We start from the raw sequence: 18057 nt of genomic DNA on the forward strand, positions 1-18057 counted from the left end.
TGCAACCAGTCAGGATGCTCTCGATGGTGCAGCTGTAGAAATTTTTTTAGGATCTGAGGACCCATGCCAAATCATTTTTGTCTCCTGAGGGGGAATAGGCTTTGTCGTGCCCTCTTCACGACTGTCTTGGTGTGTTTGGACCATCATAGTTCGTTGGTGATGTGGACACCAAGGAACTTGAAGCTCTCAACCTGTTCCACTACAGCCCCGTCGATGAGAATGGGGGCGTGCTCAGTCCTCTTTTTTTTCCTGTAGTCCACAATCATCTCCTTTGTCTTGGTCACGTTGAGGGAGAGGTTGTTGTCCTGGCACCACACGGCCAGGTCTCTGACCTCCTCCCTATAGGCCGTCTCATCGTTGTCGGTGATCAGGCCTACCACTGTTGTGTCGTCGGCAAACTTAATGATGGTGTTGGAGTCGTGCCTGGCCATGCAGTCATGGGTGAACAGAGAGTACAGGAGGGGACTGAGCATGCACCCCTGAGGGGCCCCCGTGTTGAGGATCAGTGTGGCAGATGTGTTGTTACCTACCCTTACCACCTGGGGGCGGCCCGTCAGGTAGTCCAGGATCCAGTTGCAGAGGGAGGTGTTTAGTCCCAGGATCCTTAGCTTAGTGATGAGCTTAGAGGGCACTATGGTGTTGAATGCTGAGCTGTACTCAATGAATAGCATTCTCACGTAGGTGTTCCTCTTGTCCAGGTGGGAAAGGGCAGTGTGGAGTGCAATAGAGATTGCATCATCTGTGGATCTGTTGGGGCGGTATGCAAATTGGAGTGGGTCTAGGGTTTCTGGGATAATGCTGTTGATGTGAGCCATGACCAGCCTTTCAAAGCACTTCATGGCTACAGACGTCAGTGCTACGGGTCGGTAGTCATTTAGGCAGGTTATCTTAGAGTCCTTGGGCACGGGGACTATGGTGGTCTGCTTGAAACATGTTGGTATTACAGACTCAGTCAGGGACATGTTGAAAATGTCAGTGAAGACACTTGCCAGTTGGTCAGCACATGCTCGGAGTACACGTCCTGGTAGTCCGTCTGGCCCTGCGGCCTTGTGAATGTTGACCTGCTTAAAAGTCTTACTCACATCGGCTACGGAGAGCGTGATCACATAGTCATCCGGAACAGCTGGTGCTCTCATGCATGCTTCAGTGTTGCTTGCCTCGAAGCGAGCATAGAAGTGGTTTAGCTCGTCTGGTAGGCTTGTGTCACTGGGCAGCTCACGGCTGTGCTTCCCTTTGTAGTCTGTAATAGTTTTCAAGCCCTGCCACATCTGACGAGCGTCAGAGCCAGTGTAGTACGATTCAATCTTAGTCCTGTATTGACTCTTTGCCTGTTTGATGGTTCGTCTGAGGGCATAGCGGGATTTCTTATAAGCGTCCGGGTTAGAGTCCCGTTCCTTGAAAGCGGCAGCTCTACCCTTTAGCTCAGTGCGGATGTTTCCTGTAATCCATGGCTTCTGGTTGGGGTATGTACGTACGGTCACTGTGGGGACGACATCATCGATGCACTTATTGATGAAGCCAGTGACTAATGTGGTGTACTCCTCAATGCTGTCTGAAGAATCCCGGAACATGTTCCAGTCTGTGCTAGCAAAACAGTCCTGTAGCTTAGCATCTGCGTCATCTGACCACTTTGTTATTAACCGAGTCACTGGTGCTTCCTGCTTTAGTTTTTGCTTATAAGTAGGAATCAGGAGGATAGAGTTATGGTCAGATTTGCCAAATGGAGGGCGAGGGAGAGTTTGTATGCGTCTCTGTGTGTGGAGTAAAGGTGGTCTAGAGTTTTTTTTCCTCTGGTTGCACATTTAACATGCTGGTAGAAATTAGGTAGAATGGATTTAAGTTTCACTGCATTAAAGTCCCCGGCCACTAGGAGCGCTGCATCTGGATGAGCGTTTTCCTGTTGATTTATGGCCTTGTACAACTCATTCAGTGCAATCTTAATGCCAGCATTGGTTTGTGGTGGTAAATAGACAGCTATGAAAAATATAGATGAAAACTCTCTTGGTAAATAGTGTGGTCTACAGCTTATCATAAGATACTCTACCTCAGGCGAGCAAAACCTCGAGACTTCCTTAGTATTTGATTTTGTGCACCAGCTGTTGTTTACAAATATACACAGACCGCCACCCCTTGTCTTACCGGAGTCAGCCGTTCTATCCTGCCGATGTAGCGTATAGCCCGCTAGCTGTATGTTATCAATGTCGTCGTTCAGCCACGACTCGGTGAAACATAAGATATTACAGTTTTTAATGTCCCTTTGGTAGGATAACCGTAGTCTTAAATCATCCAATTTATTTTCAAATGATTGAACGTTGGCTAATAGGATTGATGGAAGAGGCAGTTTACTCGCTCGCCGTCGGATCCTTACAAGGCACCCCGATCTATGTCCACGATATCTCCGTCTCTTCCTCACGCGAATGACGGGGATTTGGGCCTTGTCAGGTGTCTGTATGATATCCTTCGCGGCCGCCTCGTTGAAGAAAAAATCTTCGTCCAATACGAGGTGAGTAATCGCTGTCCTGATATCCAGAAGCTCTTTTTGGTTATAAGAGACGATGGCAGAAACATTATGTACAAAATAAATTACAAATAACGCGGAAAAACACACATAATAGTACAATTGGTTAGAGGGCTGTAAAACGGCAGCCATCTTCTCCGGCGCTGTTAGTTACACCATTAAATTATTATAATTTTTTGCAACTTTTTGACTAAAGAAATCTCGGTCGACCAACAGCCTATTGACCAAACAATCGACCAGTCGACTAAATGGAGTCAGCCCTAAGCCTATCCCAGACCTTAACCCTTACCTTAACCATTCGGAGTTAATGCCTAAACTTAACCCTAACCTAAAAAATTCAGAGTTAATGCCTAAACTTAACGTTAAACACTTTGAAATTTCACGTTTGGAAGAACATCAAAATTTGACGTTTGAGAAACATGGATGAACGTCTAAGACTATGAGCGCTAGTTGCATCGTGGTGACTTTGTGACCAGGAACATCAGATTCTCCGTGAAATAAACAAATAAGCTTTAGCAGAGACTCAGCACCATTGATCAATTGTCCGCGAATCTGACCAGTAAGCCCTGCGCTCGCTTTTCTTACAATAATATCATGAAACAAAGTTGCAAATATCTATTTCCTCAAGCACTTTTGTGGACATAGTGTATCAGCCATTTTATGATTAGCAACAGTTTATATTTTAAGCCTCTGCCAGTGCCACACGTTAGTCTGGAGATTTGAATGTGAGATGGAGATTAAGGGTGGACATTGTCTACCGTAACTGCATCGAGAGGTCGTGTTATAGTAAGCAATGACATTTATAGAAGCCATACAAGTAGCCTAAGAGATGTTTTCTATTTGGGTCTTAATGTTAAGTAAATATGGTAGGCTGCTAGCGTTGGGGTGACTGGTCGAATGTAGCCTATGAATGAAGCCAGAGAGTTGATATGTCACACGTGCATATTTTGTATTTTTTGCATCTAGGCTAATTTTCTCCTGTCTTTCTCGGCAAATACTCCCACCAGTTGTGATATGTTCGTAGGAAAAAGTCATATCTTGTGTAAAGTCTAATTACAGTAGGCTGCAACAGCACACACATTCACACACACACTCTGAGTATTGATGATTGATTTTGCAGATAGCAGAGGAGAGGGCAGTAGATAAGTCAGATTTAGACATTGCATATCATTTAATTTAACAGTTCCATTTCACGTCACGCCATTCATATAAATAAGTTATTATAATTTACCGGTTTCACGCCAGTATTTATCTCAGGAAAGAGAATGGGTTTGGGGGGAAAATCCCGGTAAATCTTGGTAACTCGGTTCCCGCTATTAAACCCTAGACAGGAATCAGCCTGTCTTAACAGTGATCTTAATGTGTAAAGGGGGGATAATGTTCTGTGTCCTTTGTATGTAGGTTACCCGATGTTCAAACGTGTTATAAATGGCTTATATTCTTAGCGTGTTCACCCCTAACCCGCTACCAAGGAAAGCTATCGCTTGGGTTACACAGACTCCACACACCAATACACACGCATACATGCACGCACGACAGCATATTAAGATTCCATACTATTTCCCAGCAGCATGGAATTCATACAACAAGTCTTATGTCTTATGATTTGACATATTGAGTACACAGTACATTACAGTACAGTATAGTACAGTACAGGTCTGGGCTCGTGAGAGGATTTTGGCTTGAGCTGGATTTGAGAAACCCAGAACCATAAATCCTATACCACCAATCAATCAATGCATTGGTTTCACAACGGGAGGATTGGGTCACGCTTGATCTCACAATCTGAAATGTACCTGTTATTTACTTAGAACTTGGCATATCATGTGATTACTTGTTTTGTTGGTAACTTTGGGATTCATTGCAATAAGTACAATTTTTCCAAACAGGTAACATTTTGTATCAGATAAGTAAGGATTATGTTGAGGTCCATTGTACCCATAGTAAAATGTAAATGTACCCATAGTTGTAAATATCATATTCTTACCAGTTGAAATAGGACAGTAAGATAATGTGTTACAGACTCAAGAAAATTTGACACACCTATGAATGTGCACTCCGTTTGTCTGTCTGAGTATGTCTAATTTCTGTCTATTTATCTTAGCATGGATATATCAACACAGCTCTACCAAAGACGACTCTACTCTAACTATCTAGTCAGCATCAGTATCAATAACCAGAAAGGCAACATTTAGAGAGCAGCACTCAGACTTACAACAACGAGATAAAGATCAAATAACTAAACTGTCTCGCACAGGGATCAACCACAGCTGCATAAACACGCACTCACTTCTACAACCTCTGATGTATGGGTGTACTAATTGCAGCTGTGTGTGTGTGTGTGTGCGCGTGCATGCATTCACGCGCACGTGTGTTCGTGCGTGTGTGAGCATGCATGCATGCGTGTGTTCTTGTTCTAGGTCAAAGTCAAGGTCGGTAGTTATACAGTCTGATAGACAAGACAGTGCACCATGTCACTTGACTGTTGCTAATTCTATCCACTCTACAAACTCTTCCAACGACTACAATACATCACTGATTAGGCTGCATTCCTCACAGATCCACTCCACATAGCCTTGTCAGTAGTCAGGCGAAAGATATGCAGCACAAGCACAGTCAGGTTGGCTAGTTGTTTAAATGACAGATATAATGATGGGAAACTAAATCTAGTATCTAGTAATGAGTCTATGGAACATACGTAGGTGAGCTTATCGGAGAGTGTTGGGTGATTCCATGAGTGAGTATGCATGTCTGAGGTGTGGCAGTTTGAGTCTGCAGGGGCTTATAGCTAGTCAGCTGTTAAGGCTTGAGTTCTGCCCAGGGCTTTCTGCTGGAGAGAGATTCTATACTGTTTCCGATAGGTGCAGCTCATACCTTTTTCACATTACTGTGGTGATCCAAATTATACTGTGCTGGCTAAGATATATTCATTTCACATTGCGAGAGCTTGGGACTACATTTCTATCTGCATTTTTTTTGTCAAAATTGAGTTATTGACAAAGCCTTGTTCTGTTTAATGTTCTCTACCTATATAGTACTCTAAATACCCAAATTCAGTTCAAAAGAATACAAGATAACAATTGCTGACACCATTCAAACCAACAAGGGTTTGGAACTTTAAAGCCAAATATCTCAGAATCATATTTCTGTAGATATAATCCCAAGCTCTCGAAAGATAGCTCCCCCAATCCCCCTGCATAATAAAGTCAATGGTTCTCCAGGAGTATTGCTGGTGTAGGTTAAGCAGACCTTCCTGGGGGCTCTGCTGAGGTTGTCAGGGTCCAGTAGATAGACTGAGTCTCTGGCTCCCAGCAGCAGCCTGCCTCTCTCCTCATCCAACAACACAGAGTGGGAATGGAGACCATCAGTAGGACTCAGGAACACTGATACACTACCACCCTGGACCAGCTCTGAGAGAGAGAGAGAGAGAGAGAGAGAGAGAGAGAGAGAGAGAGAGAGAGAGAGAGAGAGAGAGAGAGAGAGAGAGAGAGAGAGAGAGAGAGAGAGAGAAGGAGATAAAGACACACACAGCAGACTTACATACACACATTCTGATGCATGGAAAAAGTTTGGTTTGGTACGTCCAGCATTCATAGAATACACATGGTTTACTGAATCTGGTAGTGCAAGGTAAAGTGTGTATTGGGATGAGCTGTATTGTTCTAATCTCTAGTCTCATGGTTCAACACCTTAACTGGTTAGAGAGACTGAAAATCCTTCTATTGCATGGTGTGTGTGTGTGTGTGTGTGTGTGTGTGTGTGTGTGTGTGTGTGTGTGTGTGTTTGTGTGTGTGTGTGTGTTTTAGAGAGAGACACACACACACACATACATACACATAGACACACACACAGACTGTAGACTGTAGACGGAGAGATGCTAATGCATGGGCATGCTACACTCACATTACAGGAAGGCATAATCAGATTATATCTTCATACGGTGACAGTGTAAAAGATGCCAGGATAAAGTAACCTCAACCCACAGTGTTATTGACTGGCTGTAGATGGAGAAGGAGATGAGGAAGAGTCAGTGGGTTTGTCCTCATTCAACTCCATACCTGCATCATCATCAATAACCCACTATCACCATTGTCATAGATCCCTGACATCTTCACTAAACCTACAGATGGTTAAATCTGACTATTGAACTGATGTCACATCTGTCAAGACTAGGATCAGATTGAACCCTGATCAACATTACAGTTGGAGTTCCGGGGGGGAATAGCTCTCATACATCCATACAGGGACGGCTTGTTCAATAGGGCGATATGGGCGACGCACTGCCAAACGGGAAAAGGAAGGGATTTTTTTCTAATCAATTATAAAAAAAAAAAAAAAAAAAAAAAATATAAATATATTTTTTTTTATAAATTTATAAAAAATTATATCACGGCAACAGCAGTTATCAGTGTTCACGTCTGATCTGACAGCCACTAAATGTCAAATCAGGCTAAAGTCGTGCTTCAAATGGCCCCGCCCGTTTTTTGGGCGATTTCAGTCAGGTTGAAAATCGCCCAGAAGTCTCTCATAGCCTCTAATGTAAAATATTTTTTTTTCAAATTTCAAAGCTTTCAATACATTCTCTATGGGTGTCTGTGGGCTTGCACTTACGCGCTTTCGTCATACATAACGTAACCACGAATGAACGTAACTAAGAAAAGACCAGGTAGCAGCCTCAATCAATTCACTACTACTATCAAAATGGCTAGGCTTCAGTCCAACTCGATTGTGTCTTTGAAAGAAGTTCCTTTTTGTCGGCGAACAAATTAAGATAAATTGGCAACGAAACAATTAGGACCTCCCAGACCAAATTTAATAATTCAACAGGTTTCTACTAAAGGCGGAAAGTCCTACACCCGAGGATTTTCCAAAAATTGGTACGAACGAAAAAAGACATTGCGACTCACTCAACTGGATGACGAGGGATACAGGCTAGCTGTCCGCCGCCACAACGATGAGGTTAGTGTTGATAATCACAAGTTTACTGGATGTGGATATGGTGTAATAAAGGCAGTTTATTCAGAGGTAAATATATCTGGAATCGCGTTCACGGACCCGTTCGTCAAACTCTTAGGGAGCTATACATTAAGCCCCATTACTTACCATATCAGATAAGAGAAATTGCTGCAGCTACATATATTTTACATCCTGGCCCTACATAGTTCACTATTTGCATCACTTACCAAAATATTACATGTGGTCATATATGCTTGGAAAGTGGAGATGCCATAGAACGTCAAAAAAGTAAACATTGCTGGAGACACATTGTCGTTTTGGAGAAGACATCGCGTTTGCTAGCGAATAGATTTGTTGTGGCAAATGAACTTGGCCTGGGAATTGCCAGGAACCTCACGATAAGATATATGCATCAGCATTGCGAGTCTCATGATTCTATACGTATTGCGATTCGATACTGTGATTTTATTGCGCACCATATGTCTGTTGCAGAGGGATCAGAAAGCCATGAGAACGAGTTTTGATCAGTCATGGAAATAAAAGTGCTGAAAACTAATTGGCTCCCAATGTGAAAAGATTGAGAACAAGCTATGAAGGAACAATAATGGTGTTTTGGTGCAGGTACAGCCAACTAGCGCTAAAATATTGCGATATTGTCAATACAGTATATCGTAAAGTATCACTATGTAACTCGATTTCTTTCACCCCAATCCCTCAAATTAACGGTAAATAACTGAATTGTTTGCCCCACATTTAGCTAAGATGATTAGCTAGCCAGCTAAAATGTTTTATTTAGTTAGCAGTCGCATCTACAAAAGTTTACTGTCAATAACATGTCTCCAAAAATGACGTGGTGTCTCCAATTGTGTTGACATTTTACAATTGCAATGCGCATCCATGAGTATCCACTTTCTGTAGCTCAGCTGGTAGAGCATGGTGCTTGTAACGCCAAGGTAGTGGGTTCGATCCCCGGGACCACCCATACACAAAAATGTATGCACGCATGACTGTAAGTCGCTTTGGATAAAAGCGTCTGCTAAATGGCATATTATTATTATTATTATTATTATTATCTGAAGAGAGCCCCGAAACATTGTGTGCAGACATTTTATGCAATAAATGAAGTAGGTTCAATCTAGTAGTTCTGATCTTCTGATTGGTCCTGATGAGTTGGGCGAGGTCACCTCCAGGCTACTGTCACTGTTGCATTGGCTCTGAGTCGGGTTCTCTGTCTTCAAATGTTCAGCCTAAGAGAGGGGATTTTTGTGTGTGTGTGTGTGTGTGTGTTTAACAGTGATGATGTGTGTGTGTGTGTGTGTGTTTAACAGTGATGATGTGTGTGTGTGTGTGTTTGTGTGTGTGTGTGTCCTCAGAGCAAGAACTCGTGAGTTGGAAGAACTGAGAGGCCTATGGCGTGGGTGTTGTCCTTGGCCACCTGCTGACAAGGCTGACAAGATAGGACCCTTTTGTCCATTGTTATTGGATAGGAACATAACTTATAACCAGCTCCTGACCTAAATAGATCTTAGCACAACATTTTACTCAACATATCATATTCCATATTCACTATAACAAATATATTTACTACGACATTAGCAAGAACCGCCACATCCTCAGCCGGCTAATCCAGTGTGTGAAGTTTTGCGGAGTGTTTGAGTTAGCTTTGCGAGGCAAAGATGAAACTGAGGGCTCCACCAACCCTGGTAAGCCAACACTTTTGAGATCAGTCAATAAATGCTTCTGGTATTGACTTATATGCTGCCCCTGTCTTCATGTTGTTGCTGGACATATCTTTTTTTTAAATGTGTGTAGGTCACCTAAATCATCAGAAAAATTGCCCCTCCTGAGAATTTTTTCAGGAGCCGCCACTGCATCCATACACTAACGCTTCGTGCACACCGGTTGCGTCAAACTGTATGCGCTATGGCATAAGTCCATTCATTTCATTGGGAGGCAATCAGCACTGCTGCGACTCGTCTGCCGTACTAGCGTGCAGTGTGCTGCATGCGTCGGATTTTTTAAACGTGTGCATTGCTTTGCCATGAGGTACCAGTAGTAAACCACCGAAGAAGTTGCTAATGTGATTATATTTGTTGTGATGCGGCGCATGGATTGTGAAGACTACGTAAAATGTACCGTACGGCAATAACCTCTGTGCACGTGCCGTAATCCATACACCTCAGCACCTGCCATCCACACCTAAGTCAACCTTGAATATCTCTGGCTCATCCATGAATACTTTCTTCTAGAGTAAAAAATATACAGTGGCTTGCGAAAGTATTCACCCCACTTGGCATTTTTCGTATTTTGTTGCCTTACAACCTGTAATTAAAATGGATTTTTGGGGGGGTTTGTATCATTTGATTTACACAAGATATAAGACAAAAAACTGAAAACTTGAGCGTGCATAACACCCCCAAGCAATGGCTTTTTTCTGGCCACTTTTCCGTAAAGCCCAGCTCTGTGGAGTGTACGGCTTAAAGTGGTCCTATGGACAGATACTCCAATCTCCGCTTTGGAGCTTTGCAGCTCCTTCAGGGTTATCTTTGGTCTCTTTGTTGCCTCTCTGATTAATGCCCTCCTTGCCTGGTCCGTGAGTTCTGGTGGGCGGCCCTCTCTTGGCAGGTTTGTTGTGGTGCTATATTCTTTCCATTTTTTTAAATAATGGATTTAATGGTGCTACGTGGGATGTTCAAAGTGTTGTATATTTTTTTTATAACCCAACCCTGATCTGTTTGCTCCACAACTTTGTCCCTGACCTGTTTGGAGAGCTCCTTGGTCTTCATGGTGCCGCTTGCTTGGTGGTGCCCCTTGCTTAGTGATGTTGCAGACTCTGGGGCCTTTCAGGACGTGTATATATACTGAGATCATGTGACAGATCATGTGACACTTAGATTGCACACAGGTGGACTTTATTTAACTAATTATGTGACTTCTGAAGGTAATTGGTTGCACCAGATCTTATTTAGGGGCTTCATAGCAAAGGGGGTGAATACATATGCAAGCACCACTTTTCTGTTATTTATGTTGTAGAATTTTTTGAAACAAGTTCTTTTTTAAATTTCACTTCACCAATTTGTACTATTTTGTGTATGTCCATTTCATGAAATCCAAATAAAAAATCTATTTAAATTACAGGTTGTAATGCAACAAAATAGCAAAAATGCCAAGGGGGATGAATACCTTTGCAAGGCACTGTACATATATTATAATAATGAAAGCTGAGCTTTTGAGACAGACCATTGAGAGGTATGTATGCATGTTTTCATGTCCATTCACCTGTCTAACCTAGTCTAATCTCTCCATAGGTCAAATGCTGTTGCAATCGTTATTTTATGCACCACATACATGGACTAAATATTTCAGGAAATCAAGTTTGTGAGTAGTGTACTTTTCTTGTTCAGGGTAATTGATTTGGGTGAGTTTCCCAAACCCCTGTAGCTAACATGGTCCTTTACTTCTCTTATTGACCCAGACTCAAGCACACACACACACCCTCCCTCACTCCAGATTCCCCCACATTGAGGTGATGTTGACTTTGTTTCTATGCTGGGTGAATGAAGGCTGGTGACTCCAGAGATCTCAGTGTGTGTGTGGGTGGTCACTGTGAGAAGATTGACACTGTGATTAGCCTTAGAGTGTGAAGGCTTAGGAAGGTTACTCACAACCAATATTTAAAGTTTTAGACCCCCTCTCTCAACCCCTATTACCTCCACCTACACACTCACAAACTCATATCTCTCTTTCTCACAAACACACACACACACACACACACAGAGCCCCTGTGCCCTCTCCACACTAAACCTACAGAGAGCTTAGCTGTGCTAACCCTTGGTTAACTCTGTAATCTGCACTGTAAACACACAGCAATGGGAATCCAGGGATAGTCCCTGTTTAGCCTCACTGTTAGCACTTAGCTTAGCGCTCTGAGCTCCAGCCATGCCCCCCCTCTCTTTGCAGTTACTCCCCAGGGAGGTGAGCCATCAGCCCCATTCAGCAGCCCCTGATTATCCCCATGGAGCTCTGATCTACTGGTTTATTTGAGTTAGATAGCATATCACGTCGGCCAGTGGCTAGCATCAGGCCTTAAGATAACCCCACTGATGGACTGTGTGTGCGTGTGCATGTGATAGCTACAGTGCCACAGCCCAGGGTGTGTTAACTATGGTGACTAAGAGGCTTCCTTTCCTCTCCTCCTCACCCTGTTCTCTGATGATGGGAATCAACAGCGACAGTAACAAAGATCTCTCTGCTTATGATAGACAGATGGATATCCTGCAGGAAAATGCATTATAGTTTGGTCACACTTTATTTGGATAGTCCGGATGATCCATCTGCTCATACTATCAACAAAATATGTTTGCTAAGGTTACGGTTAGGGTTAGGTTTAGAATAAGGGTTAGGTAAGGGTTAAGGCTAGGGTTAGGGTAAGGGTAAAGTTTAGGGTTAGGAACAGGGTTAAGGTTAGTAGATGGTTGGTTTAAATGTTACTTATAGTCTGTAGATAGTCTGTAGAGAATCTACAAATTATGTGAAGTTAATTCGATCATGGCGTTAAAACCTTGAGATCTTCAGTAAAACTAAATCAATGTAATGTAAAACCTTATTTTTAGATAGGAATGTCATTACTAGTGTAAGGGTTAACACTCCCGCTATACTGTATAGGAACACTGTGGAAATATCAGAGAACCATCGACCCATCAAACTCTGCAAGAGAAAGGAATTAGCTTTGAAAAATCTAAAGCATGGCTCAGACATTTCCAGACATGGAAGTGTTCCTCTAGCGAAGAGAGATGGAGAACATGGCTTAACAGTTACATATAACTCACAGCTATAAATAAAACTGCTTGTCTTGATCTGGGTCAGAATGTGGGTTATGGAACAACTGATTTACATGAGTTTATAGAGAGAGGGCCAGTCAGATTAACTCTGTAGAATATTTGCTTGTATTATTGCTAAACTGTCCTAAAATAGGCCTCCTGTAGCTCAGTTGGTAGAGCATGGCACTTGCAACGCCAGGGTTGTGGGTTCGATTCCCATGGGGGGCCAGTATGAAAAATGTATACACTCACTAACTGTAGGTTGCTCTGGATAAGAGCATCTGCTAAATGACTAAAATGTAAATGTAAATATATTATCTATTATAACGTTACATCATAGACAAACTGTCCCTCTAGTACATTGGCAAGGAGCCACTAGTATGACAGTAGCACATGTACCCTCATTCTGTCATCACAGCTCATGTCAGGTTTTTGAAAATACACACAAAAACAATAAGAAAGTCTGCTGTGATAATATTTAGATTATCTTAGTATAATTTTGCTGTGTGTCATTGGACGGGAGCCGTACTGAAGCCATACATGTTTATGATGGATCCGCACAGACACTGAGAGAAAGGTTTCAGAGTACTAGAGCTAGGGCTAGCATATCAGAGGACCTTGAATGTTGTTCAGCACAACACAGTGCTATGTTGCTGATTGTTCTCCCTCTTGGAAAATCCTGAACTCTTTCACCTCTTTTAGAGTGGAGGAGAAACATTGGCTGATGGTTATTGAGAGGAAAGTTCACGGAGAATCAGCTTTCTGAACTCCAGTTCATTCAGCCAGGGATGATGTGTGTGTTTGAAGTGTGTGATCATAAAGGGATGAGGATGCTTTGGAGGAGTGCGTTCAATCAGACATGATTGACTTTGATGGAGAGTTTGACTTTACAGACTGTGTTTTCAGAGAGGGGGTGATGTTATTTTTGAAGTGTGAGTGAATCAGGAATGATTTTGCTTTGATGGATTTCATCCTTCACTCCTCTTAACAGAGACAACCTAACATGGAGCTTTACTAACACCCCAAAGCCTGAGGGCAGAAAGGTTAATACACTCTCAGAGCCATTCTGGGGCTTTCACTGCAAAATGGTTTGGTGAGGTTTTACCGAACTCTGGTGCATTTACACCCTTAGTTCAGTTCGTTTGGACTGGTATGAACATTCTATCCGCACTCGGGAGCGCACTTAACAACGCACCGTGGTTCGCTCAAAAAGGGTGGTCTCGGTCAGATTAAATTCGTACCGTGGTGCGGTTCGCTGCTGGTGAGAACGCAGTCCATTCCAAACATAGGAAAATAACCAGAGTCGCGCATTATTTATTATTGCTTGTTTGACTGAGATCTCTGAACCATTCCGTGAGTTGCAGCACATTTATGAGCGCATCCGTTATTAGGGCAGACATGGGCTATACCGGGGATATAGGCTACTGAATATAGCCTATTCACACAGCAGTTAGAGCGGCTATTGTGCTGTTTCCTCCCGCATGTTGTTGGAAGACCAAAGCGAAAGTAATATGAAGATTGGGGGACACAGGTGATGCTTCATGATAATTATAAATGAATTTAACATGAGCATTTTTGTCCAATAAACAAATGACTTGCATGGGCGCATGGTTTTGTTTAGGAATTTTTGTTTGTTTGACATTTGGCAATGTAGAACCAACTAAACAAATGAGAAAAATACAATGTAACAAATAGTCTGATTTAAACATATGTGTGAAAACGCCCTTATTCACAAATGACTGGACATGAGACAGAACCTTAACAACAGCCAGATTTGTACAGAGGCTGTATACAGAGATCAGCAAACTATCCACAGTGTTAACACCAAATGTCCCATGAAAACAACATCTAATGTGGATTGTCAATGGAATGGGATTGTCCTGGAACCTTTGATGCCATCATGGCATCTGATAACATTCTGAATATATTAGTTTTGCTGAATTACATGGCACACGTTTTCAACTGGCATGAAGCAATGCAAGATGCAGAGCTGAACATGCATATTTCTACAGGCCAAATTGCTAAATAAATAGTGTTTCAGACAGATATTATTCCTATTCAATTTATGTACTACAATGTATTTATGTTGGAAACTATCAACATGTAAAGGAGCATATATTTTCAGCCATGCTGGGTTTGTAAGAGACTCAGCCAGGGCAGGAGGTTGGGGTTAGGGGGTGAGAGTTGGAATTGGGGTGAGGGGGGTTGTATGGGGGTTAGAGTAGTGAATGTGAACTAGTGAGTTTGTGTTGGAGTTTGGGTTTTAGGGGTTAGGCGTTAGATCAGGGTTTGGTGGTCAGGGTTGAAGTAGGGGTTGCACTGGGGTTTGCACAGACATCAGGAGGTTAGAGTCAGAGTAAAGCTTGTAATGAGGTTTGTATGGGTGGTTTGGGAGTTTGCGTTACTGTAGGGCTTTTGTTAGAGTTGAAACTTTAGTTTTGCTTTGGAGCTAAAATGGGTTTTTAAGGAGCCAAAGCTTCCCTTTGGGGACTCAAAACAAACACAGTCTCTAGTTTACCCAACACTAAAGACACTGACACACACAGAGAACCACAGCTACCCCAGGCCCAGAACCAGACCTAGGCCCAGACCCAGGCCCAGACCCAGGCCCAGACCCAGACCCAAACCCAGGACCAGACGCAGGCCCAGACCCAGGCCAGGCCCAGACCCAGGCCCAGACCCAGGCCCAGACCCAGGCCCAGACCCAGACCCAGGCCCAGACCCAGACATAGGGGTGATATACACACATGGCAGACCGAGCTGCATACTTCTATGAAGAACTTCATGATATACATGTACTAATTATTTATTTCTGTATAAATATAGAACTCTATAAAGTACATGTGTATTTAAATTTGTTTTAATGTTTGCATATTCATCATCACCACTATAAATGCTTCAGAATTTTAACATGTTAACAGTGTGTAAATTAGATGTACCTTACTGTAGAGACAAAAGCCAATATAGAGTTGTCATACAGTGATGGCTAAAGAGACTGTATGTAGAGTTGTTGTAGTTTTATAGCATGATAAACACAACACAACAGTATGGACCCCCGACATCTCTCTGTTTTCAAGTGATCTTTCACGCCTCATATATTTTAACACAGGGGCCAAGGGAGCCTTTATCGTTGTACATGTGTGTATGTGTGTTCTGATAACAGTTGTGTTCCCTAAGGTCGAACTCACAGGAGCCGAAAAATAAAAAGTGAAGTAAGAGAAAACTAAAACAATCAAAAAGAGAGGGAAGAAGAGAGAGATAGAAGTCAGAACAATCATCTAGACAGTGGGCCAGAGAACGGCTAATTTACGGGTAATTCACCGCAGCTGAGGATAAAAAATACTGCAGGTAGCTGGTGTTCACATAGAGGAGTAATTGAAATAGCTGGCATGATGATAGAGAAACAGCTCCTGTGTGTGTTGCACTGCTGCATATATTATGTTCTACCTCTGTTGTAGATATCATGTTCCCTCTTTGTAGATCTGCCGGTAATTTCTTGGTTAGAGTATGTTGCCAACAACCCATGCCAACCTAAAGTTAGATCGCTGGTACCCAAAATGTTGGTTCAGGACCTACTGGTGGGTCATAGCTAGTTAATCCTCCCAGCTAAAGAATCTATTAAAACTAGTAGAATCCATTTTATGTGGTTAAGTCATATATTGAACATGATTCTTTAATTTGTCCTAAATAAAAGCCATCATTTTGCCATCAGTGCATCAGCATGTCATTATTGTACCATAGATCCTAGTCTCTTACCTTTGTAGCTGAGTTTGACTCTGGGTACATTCTGTTTGACACTTTCTCCAGAAGGCAGGAGGACCAGCAGTACTATCCCCAGAAGCAGCAGCCCTGGGTGGGCTAGAGACAGCCTAATCCTCCCCTGACTTCCAGCAGAGCTCCCGGACAGCCTCTCACCCTGGCTCCTCTCCCCAGGATCAGGATTTCTTCCTCCAGTCTTCATGATGAGAGAGTGGAGGTATTCCTCTCTCTTCCACTACTGTTTCTCAACAGTCTTGAAAGGAGGAGGAAAGTAATGTCAGAAATTAAAGAGTTAAGGGAGGTCTCTCTCTTCTCTTGCTCCCCCTCTCTCTCCCTCTCTCTCTCCCTCTCTATCCCTGCATGGGTGTATTCAGCTGTTTCTACATGGTACCTATAGGCATGCATGTCCTCTGTACCAGGCCTACATCAGCTGTTGCCTGTCCCTGCCTCTCCTTTTGTGTCCATCTAAATCTGTTTGCCCAAAACAAAAGGTCAGGCCAACAAAAACAGCCGTCGTCTTTCACACATCCATCCTTCTTTCTAAACTCTCTCTCTCCTCAATTCTCTCCCGCTCTCCTTCTCTATCTGTCTCTTTCTTTCTCATGCTAAACACATTTAATTATGTATATATGTAGGACCTAAATTTGAGCCAGTTTGCTACAGCAGGAAAATAATCCTGCAGCAACAGGAAATGTGAATTATTATGCGGATTATAAATAATCAACCTTTTTTGTAGGGGTTGATAAATGTTTCGTTAGGGCAAATCAAGTCTGACATTTTTTTATGAAAAAACTTTATAAGCCTTTTTAAACTTTGAATACACTACAAGTTTGCATTTCCTGTAGTGCAGGAAAATTCCTGCAACAACATGATGATCAAATTAAGATATGGCATCTGTACCTAAATGCCAAAATTATTCTAGCCCATGGTTCTGCATTAGGCTGATGACCCAGTCTCAACAATTCCTTTGTCTTCTGTTATAAATTTTCTAAGTCCAGTCTGTCTCTTAATGCTACATCAGAGCGCTGTTAAGACCATGTTTATACCAATAATACTGCCGTTAGACAGGACAGGATGGATAGAGAGTACAGCAAAGTGTTTAGGGGCAGCCTACGGTAAGAGGACATTGACTTATTGGTCATTATTTAATCAGTAGAGGTTCAGAGGTGACACTAGGGGTGAGACTAAGGGTGACACAAGTGGAGAGACCTGTAGGGCTGAGCAACTAATAACACTGCAGTGTCCTGAACTCTCATAACATCTGTTATTTCCTTGCAGTGATACATCCCAACACATCCCGCATATCCCATCTAGTAAATGATTAACTAACCAATCACAAAAGAATGCAGATCCTCCCCTCTCTCACCGTCTCTCTTTCACTACATCCCTCTCTCTCCTCACTCTAGCTCTCTCTCTGCCCCCCACACAGATAACATATGTCAGCCTGTCTAGGTTGAACATAAATAATGTCAGACTAAATGAATTAATCGGATTAATTCTACATAGACACATTCTACAACAGAAAACAAGTGAGAGAGAGATCGAGAGAGAGAGAGAGAGAGAGAGAGAGAGAGAGAGAGAGAGAGAGAGAGAGAGAGAGAGAGAGAGAGAGAGAGAGAGAGAGAGAGAGAGAGATACACCATATCACCCCTGTTTAGACAAACAGGAATCAGAGCTGAGGCAGTACAACAAGCTCTCACAGTCTCACGTCAGAATTAGATGTTCATCCATTTAAAAGTTGTTCCAAACGTCAAGTTTAAAAAGTGTTTAAGGTTACGTTTAGGCATTCACTCCAAACTTTTAAGGTTAGGGTTAAGTTTAGACATTAACTCAGAAATCTTAAGGTTAGGCATTAGCTGTGAATGGTTAAGGGAAGGGTTAAGGTTTGGGAGAGGCTTAAAACAAAAATAAAAAACAACAACTTTCTATGCTTGATTGGAACCAGAGTATGTGAGCGTGCCCAATTAGACTGGAGCGCGGAGCGAGATTCCCAAAGGCTGAATA

General features: G+C 42.6%; 1 protein-coding gene across 1 annotated transcript in view; it reads right to left on the reverse strand.

Annotated features, from left to right (window-relative positions):
* The window catches only part of LOC311135318 (semaphorin-3D-like), a gene marked incomplete at its 3' end in the record, with an annotated part of 92271 nt that overhangs the window by 59992 nt on the left and 14222 nt on the right, over positions 1–18057 (reverse strand). Inside the window, exons 2-3 of the mRNA XM_084169265.1 lie at positions 16051–16306; positions 5768–5928 (exon numbers count right to left, since the gene is read on the reverse strand). Of these exons, the coding sequence (XP_084025391.1) occupies positions 5768–5928; positions 16051–16255 (366 nt within the window). The 5' untranslated portion in view covers positions 16256–16306. The remainder of the gene's footprint in view (positions 1–5767; positions 5929–16050; positions 16307–18057) is intronic.

This window comes from Coregonus lavaretus (genome assembly GCF_964263955.1).
Source record: "Coregonus lavaretus genome assembly, chromosome: 9".
In the NCBI taxonomy this organism is placed as follows: Eukaryota; Metazoa; Chordata; class Actinopteri; order Salmoniformes; family Salmonidae; genus Coregonus; species Coregonus lavaretus.